At 36.4% G+C, this 11,298-nt stretch overlaps 1 protein-coding gene across 1 annotated transcript in view; it reads left to right on the top strand.

The window, feature by feature from the left end:
- CTPS2 (CTP synthase 2) overlaps positions 1 to 11,298 on the top strand; it is a 139,548-nt gene that overhangs the window by 16,571 nt on the left and 111,679 nt on the right. The window contains exon 6 of the mRNA XM_044670348.1: positions 3,306 to 3,386. Within this exon, the coding sequence (XP_044526283.1) occupies positions 3,306 to 3,386 (81 nt within the window). The remainder of the gene's footprint in view (positions 1 to 3,305; positions 3,387 to 11,298) is intronic.

The following is an 11,298-nucleotide window of genomic DNA, read 5'->3' on the forward strand; positions in this document are numbered from 1 at the left end:
CTTTTATAGCCCTTTGGACATAATTCCAAATTGTCCTACAGAATGGTTGGATAAGTTCATAACTCCACCAGCAATGCATGTATTAGTGTCCCAATTTTGCTACATTCCCTCCAACATTTATTATTTTCCTTTACTGTTACATTGGCCAATCTGATAATGAGATGGTACCTCAGAGTTGTTTTAAATTGCATTTCCCTAATCAAAAGCAGTTTAGAACATTTGTTTGTATGATTATTGACAGCTTTGATTTCTTCCTCTGAAAATTATCTATTCATATCCTTTGACCATTTATCAATTGAATTTGAAGCTTTTTAAAAAAGTATGTAATAAATTATACATATTACTTTCAAAACTTCCTACTTGTCTCTATTTTTTTTTTAAACTTTTTTTCTGTGCATTTTAAAAAAAAGCCTCTTGGGGGCAGTTAAAGCCAGAGTTGGAGTTGGGAGAACCTGTGCTGAAATCTGGCCTCAGATACTTCTTTGGATGTGTGACCTAGGAAAGTCACCTAACTCCAATTGCCTAGCTTTTACCACTCTTCTGCCTTAGATTTTAATTGTATTTAAGACAGAAAATAAAGGTTTAAAAAAATGCCACTTTGGGGGTTCACTATTGCTAACTTTCTTTCTTCTTCCCCCAAACTCCATTTAAAATTGGGAGGGAAAAAAACCCGTTGTAATAAACAAGCAGAGTTAAACAAGATTCATCCACATTGTTTCTGTACCTTAAGTATATCACCTTTATGCAAGGTGGTAGATAACATGCTTCATCATGGAGGTTGGTTATTGCATTAATCACAGTTCTAAAGTTTCTTAAAGTTGTTTTTTCTTTCAGAACTGTTGTCTGACCTGGTAAATTGGTAAGAATATATAGAGAGGATTTAATTTTTCTAGCACCTTTTGCCCACATTGCTTAACTACAGATCCTTAATTATGACAACAGTATAAATAGCATATATGCAGTCATACAGTTAGGGCAGGATAATAAGGAAAAACAACACTGAGGATCAGAAAACCTGGGGTCAAACTCTCAGCTTTGCCACTAATGAATTATTTGACCTTGGGAAAAGTCTCTCCATCTCCTTGGAGAGCACTTCATTTAGAGTTAAGAGGTAGGACTAGATTTTGTCCTTTTAGTTGTAAAACAAATTTTGTAACTATACACCTTTTGTGTTTGGAAGCCAGAAAGTTTGGTATTCCTCCTACTTCTCAACTATACATTTACATTCTCTTTGGATCATAGATGTTGTGGGACCTTAGTAATCTATGCCAGTCATCTCATTTAATGGATGCTGAAACAGACCAAAAGAGGTGAAATAATTGGCCCAGTGTCACACTGGTACAAAGTAACAAAGCTATGAATTGAACTGGAATTCTTGGATTCTAAAATTCCATAGTTTTCACTTTAATATACTACCCTTTTTTTGACCTACTCTGAAGTGTTCTATAATTATATAGCATTATATAATGTTATATATGGATGTTATTTAATATATTGAATTATATACTATATGATATGAGCTATTATTTTTTTCATCATCATCATCTTTTTTTTGGTAGTTTTTTACATGACCTTTTTTTTTTTTTTAAACCCTTACCTTCCGTCTTGGGGTCAATACTGGGTATTGGCTCCAACGGAGAAGAGTGGTAAGGGTGGGCAATGGGGGTGAAGTGACTTGCCCACGGTCACAGCTGGGAAGTGTCTGAGGCCAGATTTGAACCTAGGACCTCCCGTCTCTAGGCCTGGCTCTCAATCCACTGAGCTACCCAGCTGCCCCCTCCTTTTTTTTTTTTTTTTTAATTTTTTTAAACCCTTACCTTCTGTCTTGGAGTCAATACTGAGTATTGGCTCTAAGGCAGAAGAGTGGTAAGGGTAGGCAATGGGGGTCAAGTGACTCACCCAGGGTCACACAGCTGGGAAGTGTCTGAGGCCAGATTCGAACCTAGGACCTCCTGTCTCTAGGTCTGGCTCTCAATACATATACCTTTTAAGAATTGCGTCTCCCATAATGTATGTGAGGAACTTTTCTTCCTTTCTTAAGATAACTTTTTGTATTTCAGAAACAACTATATCCTCTCATCCTACTCAAATTTTATTTCTGGTTTAAACTACAATGCCTCAAGATAATAAGGAACCAAAACTCTTCATAATAGTCTTTATTTCATCTTTAGTTCTATGAACCAATGTGTAGACATGTTCTATTTTTTCAAGCATTTTAAAATTTTACTTTTTTTGGTATTATAAACATTATTTTTTCCCTCCTACCTTACCTCCGATCAAAAAGAAAACAAAACTCTTGTAACAAATATGCACAATCAAGCAAAACCAATTCCCACATTGGCCATGACCAAAAACTTATGTCTTTCTGCATATTAAGTCCGTCAGAAGATAGTGACATTCTTCTTCATTGGCCTTCTGGAATCATGTCAAATGATCATTTTAATCAGTGTTCTTATAATTATAATCTTAGTTTTCATATCAAAATTTAGATATTATTCATATATTAATTTATACAACATATCAATTATATATTATTTAATCACACACAATATTAGTAATATATTTATAAATATATATGTAATAATTTACATACCATGTAGTGTGTATATTATTCATATACATTATATAATACATATCTGAGATACTTTGGAATTCAGGGCCTTACCTGCAGATTTGGTGTAGTGTTAAGTAGAACACAGTATTTATTTAGTTAGAGCTAGAAATCCTTGGTTCAAGTCCTGACTTAGATTCTTAGTGTGATCTTGGAAAAGTCATTTTATCTGAGGGTAAGTTTACTCATGTGCAAAGTGGGGATTAAAGTCCTTTTCGTAACCAGCTTAAAGGATTATTTATTTATTTGTTTATTTATTTATTTATTTTTTTTTAAAAACCCTTACCTTCCATCTTAGAGTCAATACTGTGTATTGACTCCAAGGCAGAAGAGTGAGTGGTAAGGGCTAGGCAATGGGGGTCAAGAGACTTGCCCAGGGTCACACAGCTGGGAAGTGTCTGAGGCCAGATTTGAATCTAGGACCTCTTGTCTCTAGGCCTGGCTCTCAAGCCACTGAGCTACCCAGCTGCCCCCTTAAAGGATTTTTTAAATGAGGATCAGATGAGGTAATGGACATAAAGTTTTTTTCCCCATAAAATTAATGTGCTATATTCCCTGACCAAATTCTGAGCCTCTTACAGAAAAGATTATGCTCATTTCTAGGTCACAAAGTGAATGATTAATTTCTGTAGCATCATATTTTATCTTCTTTCTCTCCTGATGACTGATTTGTACCTCGTTGACTTTGATACAGATTGTGTGCAGAAGTTCAAAGCCCATTGAAATGGCCGTAAAGGAAAAGATATCCATGTTTTGCCATGTGGAACCCGAGCAGGTTGGTTCTGCCCTCTGGATTTCATTGCTCCCATATTCCATTCTCTTGTCAATATGATTCCACCCTCAATGTATTGCAGAATGTTTTCACAGCCTTTTACCATCAGACAAATAAGGCTTTAGGGAATTCATGATTCTGTGCACTCTCTCTCTTTCTCCCCTATTGGGATAGATTTGATCATACCATTTTCACCAGTGGAGTAGAGATTCCATTGCCTAATGTATCATCTTCTGGTTATAGCCGGAAGAAAATGATGGAATTTCCAATCCCATAATGTAATGGATCTTGATTTAAGGTCAGGGCAAACATCTTGCTTTATGGTTCAGTGCCCAGGCATCTAGAAGCCATAAACCAAACCATATCTTTTCCCCCTACCACTTGCAGGAGATATATGAAGACAAGAAAACCGAAGGTTATGCAGCATAAAAGGCAAGGAAAGTCTATTATCCCATGAAATAAAACATCCTCCTCTTCACTGGGTGAAGAGAGGGTTAAATTAATTTTGTGAGCATTTATATCAATCTCTATTTTTGTGATCGAATTACTGGATTGGGGATGGTACTCTGACCTGACCCTCCACCCCCTGCACCCTGCTCCTTTGGTCAGTAACCTTTGTGGGAGAAAACCAAAAACCAAAAACCAAAAAATATTTTTCTCCAGAGGAGTTAATTCATACTTTTGTCCCTGGAGAGCGAGACTTTTTTTTAGGAGCAGCTAGGTGGCACAGTGTATCTAGTGAGTATAGGATTTGGAATCAAGAAGACTTGAGTTCATAATCCAATATTTAGCACAATATCTGTGCTTAAAGCTTGTTTTCTGCCTCCATCCTTTCCTCTCTCCCTCCCTTCCTCCTTCCTTTCTTTTTTTCCCTCTCTCTCCCCCTTCCTCCCTCCTTTCCCTTCTTTCCTCCCTCCCTTCCTTCCTCTCTCCCTCCCTTCCTCCCTTCTTCCTTCCTTCCCCCTCCCTTTTTCCTTCTCTCTCTTCTTTTGTTTCTTCCCAGACTTTTGTAGGTTTGAGAGACCTTCCAATTAACCATTAACAAAGTATATGGTAGCATCAGTTTTTGTTGCAATCTAACCTATTTCTCAAAACAAACCTTTCCTGTCTGCTATTATGGAGCAATAAATCCTTTTGCAGGTGATCAGGCTGTCTCACCTCACAGATAAAAGACTCTTGAATTTTGGAATAAAAATTACTTTCCCTTATTTATATTAGACCCTAGACTCATATTCTTCCCTTTGCCATCTACTCGGGCAAATCCCTTGACCTCCTTGGCCTCAGTTGTCTCATCTATAAAATGAGTCTGTAAGATTTTGTTTCAGTGTAAAAAATAATAATTGGTCCTAATCTCCAGCCAAATATTGACAACAAAGAACTGTGTGCAGCTTCACTGTTTTCTCTTTTGCCAGTGTCTGAGCAGTACTTTACCTCCTGCCATTGGAATGGCTCCTTTGTACCCATTACACCATAGCTCACATCACAGTGAGACAACAACATACATATTTTTGATGTTCCTAACACCACTTTTGGTCACATCATCTTAAGGGCGGCTACCTGAACTGGAATACTAAGAGCAGTAGAATCATTGCTGAGAGTAGCTTAATCTATTGTAGCTGACAAAAATGATCATTTCTTAATTTTTTTTGTTCCTCTCCCTGCTTTGTTACTTCATCCTGGTCTGTGCATTAAACTTTTTTTTTTTTTTTTTTTTGTTTTGTGGGGGGTGGAATGGGGAAGAAATTTAGATCAATCATAATGCAGAATTAACTGATGATTAGAATCCAGTCAACATTGAAAGGCAACAGTGAGAATCATTGGAAAACTTTGACCTACCACAAATTGGAGAATACTATAATGAAGTCTAAGCAAACATATCTTCCTTTTAGAACCTGCCAATTTTTGTTTTTTTTCCAGCATTCCTTGAAGATTCTAAATCTCCTACTAATTGCTTCAGAATTATCTATCAAGTAGTAGACTACTTTTGAATTTGTCAAGAAGTTCAAGGGAATGTCTTGAGTAATTAATATATGTATGGTATTTTTTATTAACTCTTCCTTATTAGTTATTCTGGTTAATTAATTCTAGAAAGCTTTGTAATTCTCTTTTCCCCTAATGATTTATTAATTTTTTTGTTATTCTGAACTTCACAAATGCCAACAAACATGAAAATTTCCACATACAAAGAACAGAAAAAAAGATATGAAGCCAAAAATATCATTATAAAAAGTTTTTTTAAAAAGTATATACACAGTTCTAGCTCTCACTTGTCTGTGTTTCCTTGTGAACAAGTATTTTCTCTGATCCTTTTAATGGTGTCCATGAATTTTTTTTTGAGTGCTTCATTGGAGCTCATTTCTCTGTTTTTGGCAGGAGATTGCTATGATTAGTCCTATTCCAGGTTTTCTAGATTTAGGTAATAGTAGAGGCAAAGGCTCCAGAGATGAGAAAGTACATGACCTATTTGTTGTCTAGTCTCGAAGGGAGTGTGTTCAATTGTGTCCAACTCTTCATGACCCCATGAACCATAGCAAGCTGGGTCCTTCTCTCCTCCACTGTCTCTCAAAGTCTGTCCAAGTTTGTATTTGTTGTTTCCATGACACTTTCTAACCATCTCGCTCTCTGCCATCTTTTCCTTTTGCCTTGAACCTTTCCCAACATCAGTGTCTTTTCCAGTGAATCCTGTCTTCTCATCATCCAGCCAAAGTATTAAGCTTCAGGTTTTGACCTCCCAATGAAGAGTCTGGATTAATTCCTTTAAGTATTGACTGAATGGATCTCCTTGCTGTCCAAGGCACTCTCAAAAGTCTCTTCTAGCACCGTAATTCAAAAACATCAATTCTCCAGTGGGGAATAATATCAGCTAAATCAATAAAGGAGAAAAGGTTATAGAGAGGTTAGAAGAACCAGGAGACTTTGGCATCTTTGAAATCAAGAGAACAGATAATATACAGAAGGATACTTGTCAGAATCGAATCCATACAAGAAGTCAAATAATAAAGGAGACAAAGTCATTTCTTACAAGTCAAAGGTGGGGTTGGTAGGGACTTGGGAGGAAAATGTTTGAAATAGTCACTGTGGGGAACAAAATGACAAATCAGAGAAGGATTTTAAAGCAGCAGTAAAGACCTGACTTATGGCACACACCATAAATTAGATGAAATTAGTAGGTTTGTGCCTGTGTGTATCTCAAGCAGTTTGGCAATCCTGAGTCGGAGTGGGAGTGCATTGAATAGTAGGATGGAGCTACTGGATGGAGAGCAACAGAAGGTTAAGGAGTACGGGATTCTCGGAGCAAATAGTCAAACTGACTGCTTTTACTAGTTTGTATCTTTTAGAAGTAATTGGTTTTCATACGTGCGCTTTTCAAATAATGTCCACAAATCTTGTATAAGTCAGCCAAGTTACTTAATTATAGAATTTTGTGATTATGATGAAATCTAGTGACAGCAGGCTCGTCAGTGACATTTTGACCAGAACCGACGAGAGACAAACATTAAAATGACATGCGGTGTTTCTGAGCTGTCGAGCTGTCAAACCTCTAAATAGGTTAAGATTCTTTTGAATGCTGTTTCCCTCCATTCATGGATGTCTCATATACTATGCTATATGCTAAACAATTTCTGTCTTTTAAGTGGACAGTCTTTCTTTTGTTTGCTTAGAGAAACATGTGATAACTTGTGCTGGCTAGGCAAAGAGAAATTTTATTACATTAGTGAGGTTGGTTTGATTAGTGTTGGAGATTCTGCCTCCATGGATAAAGATTCTATAGTCTCTCATCTTGTGGTTCTCATCTATGTTATTCTTTTTTAAATTAAAAAAAATTAAAAAGAATTAAACTTTTACCTTCTGTCTTAAAATGAATACTAAATATTAGTTCCAAGGCAGAAAGAGTGGTAAGGGCTAGGCAGTGGGGGTTAAATGACTTGCCCAGGGTCACACACCTAGGAAGTGTCTGAGACCAGATTTGAACACTGGGTTCTCCCATCTCTAGGCTGGGCTCTCAATCCACTGAGCTATCTAGATTCCCCTTGTCTACATTATTCTAAATATCTTCAGGTTCCCAGTATGTTGTAGGCCTTCCACAAGTTGGAATTTCTAATAAGAAGTGACCCATAATATTTTTATCTCGTTTCTAATTCTCACCATATGACTAACCCGCTTTCTTTTCTTGTTCTGCTTTCAAGCATATACTTAGTAATGCCTTAATTTTTTTTTTAAACCCTTACCTTTCACCTTAGAATCACTACTGTATATTGAATACAAGGCAGAAGAGTGGTAAGGGCTAGGCAATAGGGATTAAATGACTTGCCCAGGGTCACACAGCTGGGAAGTATCTGAGGCCAGATTTGAACCTAGGCCCTTCTCCCCNTAATAATTAAATTAACACTAATGAAAATGATAAAAATGAATAAATTCTGTCTGTTACTTTTAAAATTGTTCAGCATATCTATATTTCTTTCTGAACTTCCTTTTGTACTCTCCTGTATATTTTAAAAACAATTTTTCAACAGCTCTTCTGTGCATTAAAAAAAAGTGCTTCAGTGCCCCCTCTGTTTTTAGCATCTCTATTGCATCCCTTTCTACCCTCAATTAAAAATTGGGAGAAAGGGGAAAAAAGCCTTGGTAGCAAAAATGCATACTCCAATTAGCAAAACAAATCCACATAGTGACCATGTGCATAAAAGTATATTTCTTTAGATTCTTTGTGTCCATTACTGAGGAGGGGAGAATAACCTGTTTTGTTGTAGACTTATGGAGACATGGTTGCTCCTAGCAATGAATGGAGTTTTTAAAATTTTCAAAGTTGTTTTTCTTTATGGTGTTGCTATCCTTGTATAAATTATTCTCCTGGTTCTGCTCACTCAGTAATGTATGTCTTCCTTCCTTCCTTCCTCCCTCCCTTCCTCCCCTCCCTCTTGTGAAACATTAATGGGCAGCTAGTGGCACAGTGGATAGAGTGCAGGGGCTGGCATCAGGAAGACTTCATGAGTTCAAATCTAGCCTCAGTCTCTTACTTTGTGACCCTGGGCAAGTCACTTGACCATTTTTGCCTCAGCTCCACATCTTTAAAATGAACTGGAGAAGGAAATGGCAAACCACTCCAGTATCTTTGCCAAGAAAACCCCCAATGGGGTCTCTATTGAAATGACTGAATAACAACAAACATGAACATTTCGAATATACAAACATGATAATACCAGTATTGCCTTGGTTGTCTGTGCCCTTCTGTCTCTGAACTTCTTTCCTTTAACTTCTGTATATTTTATTAATGTCTTTTGGCAAATGAATTATCACTCACAATATCTGACCATGCTTTTGGACACCATTTTTTTTCCATGACCTTTAGATTATTTGCAACTTTAATTCTTTCAAGATTATGGTATTCCATACCATCCCATTTCATCCCATCCATTCCATGCCATCACTGGTAATATATTTGTATTAAAGATGGATTTTTGCAGTACTGAACAGTTTGAGGTCAATGAAAACATTATGTAGTTTCCCTAAATCCCAAAGATTTTTGTCTGATCTCTTCTTCCTTCTATTTAATTTGGGGAGTCAGTTCATTGTCCCTGTGTAGCCTCTTTTGAGGATATCCATATTGGTGGATGAATTTGATGAGCTGGCTGTGAAAAACCAATGTCCTTGTCATGATTTATGTTATAAATCTAAAACAGAAACTGAAAGGAAGAAGAAAATGTCCTCCTGTATCTTCTGTCTTTCTTTGTCTTCCATGACACCATCTCTCTTCTGGTTCTCTTTTCTGTCTGATTGTACCTTCTGGGTATTTTTTTGGCTCAACTGTCTTCTAAATTCCTGCCTCTTAAGTGGAACTTACCTAAAGCTCAGTCTTGGGCCATCTTCTGTCTCTCTTCCAGAATTCTCAAAGGGTCTATTATAGCAACATTAATATGTTGTGAGTTTGTCTAAATAGTCATCAAATGGTATTGACCTTACATTTGAAATCATACCTTCATGTAATACTACCATGGTTCATGTTTATTCTCAGGCAACAAATACTCTATAACATGTGCAAAAGAATTTGAAAACCACTGCTTTATATTTTTTTCCCTTGGTGAGTTCATCTACTCTCCTGGGTTTAATTAACATCTCTATGTAAATGATTCCCTATAATAATAATTAAAATTTATGTAGGATTTTTAAGCAATTTTTTTTATCACCACGTAAAACACACTTTCATATTGGCCATTGTTGTAAGAGTAAATTCATATATAACCAAAACCCCAAAATAAAACTATAAACACACTGATATGAAAAACAACTCCAACAGTTCTTCCTTTGGAGTTAAATAGGGTTTTAAGGTTTGCAAAGCATTTTTCTATCAGAACCATATGAAGTTGATATGCAAGTGTTTTTTCCCTAACAGCAGGGTGCTAGTTAGGGTCAGAAACAGGATTTGTATTTCAGACTCTATTGATTCCATGTTTAGCATTCTTTTCCCTATATCATGCTATTGCTTAATTTCTCACTTGAACTACAGACATTTGGGTAATATCTTCAATTTAAATACATCCAAAATTGAATTCATCATCTCTTTGTGTTACATAGTACTTCTTGTATCTGTCACCTCAGAGAGGCATTTGTATATATATATATTTAAGGGATTTTCATACACAGACATAACTTGCTCATCTAGTTTGGCCCATTATTATTTCTGTCTTGGGATGTTATATTAGTCTCTTCTAATTTATTTCTTTGTTCCTCTGCCTGTCAAAATCTTTTTCCTAAGGCACATATGTGACCATTCTCCTTCTCAAACTTTTTTTTTTTTAAAAACCCTTACCTTCTGTCTCAGAGTCAATACTGTGTATTGGCTCCAAGGCAGAAGAGTGGTAAGGGCTGGGCAATGGGGATTAAGTGACTTGCCCAGGGTCACACAGCTGGGAAGTGCCTGAGGTCAGATTTGAACCTAGGACCTCCCATCTCTAGGCCTGACTCTCAATCCACTGAGCTACCCAGCTGCCCCCTCCTTCTCAAATTTTCAATTACCTCTAGGATCTAAAATAAAACTAAATTCCACCTCAGATTTAAGATACTTCACAGGTTAGCCCCAACCCACCTTATTTCTTTTCTTAAAACTTAAATTATTTTGTTGATGCATTCTGTTTTTATATTATGTTACAATATATATTGCATTTCATTATGTTATAACTACATTACATTTCAACACTTCCTTTAGAGTGAACCCTACCTTGTAATAAAGGAAAATAATTGTGCAAAAACATTCAAATTCGTTGACAAGCAATGAATGAGCCTAAAGTTAAGGCTCCTTAATGAAAGAAGATGCTTTAGTTCCTACCAGTTCTCATAATGAAAATAAAGATAGTCTTCTGGGTCTGTCTTTCCATGAGAATTGCTATGAAAACTGGAAAGCATTTTGACAGAAATTAAGTTTAGACCAATATTCTGTAGTATATATCTTCCTACATCATTCTCATTTTCTCTGCATTGGAATCTTGGACTCCGCCTTTGACTACCCCAGACTCTGATGAAGCTTTTGTTTTATTTTGCCCAATCCATGATTCCATCTTATTTCTAGAAGGCTGTTTCTAAACCATTCATTTTCTAGCTTCCCTTATATGTAGATGTAGTTAAATGATAGATGTAATTTTTAACAGTCCTCCAGTGGGCAGTGATTGTCCAGTAGCCCCCCAGTAGCTCACTGCCTTTCAATACAATCTATGCAGTCACTTTGGACAGTGACCCTGGCTCTCCAGCATGAGGGAGAAGGTATATTTTATTATCTATTTTCTGAGTTTATTGGGTTTTCAGTTATTCAATGTGACTTCCTTTTTTAAAAAAACATTTATTAATATTTATTTTTTAGAAAAGTTAACATGGTTACATAATTCATGCTCTTTTCCCTTCACCCCCTGAGGCTCCCCCCCCC

The sequence above is a fragment of the Gracilinanus agilis genome, chromosome 3 (assembly GCF_016433145.1).
Source record: "Gracilinanus agilis isolate LMUSP501 chromosome 3, AgileGrace, whole genome shotgun sequence".
In the NCBI taxonomy this organism is placed as follows: Eukaryota; Metazoa; Chordata; class Mammalia; order Didelphimorphia; family Didelphidae; genus Gracilinanus; species Gracilinanus agilis.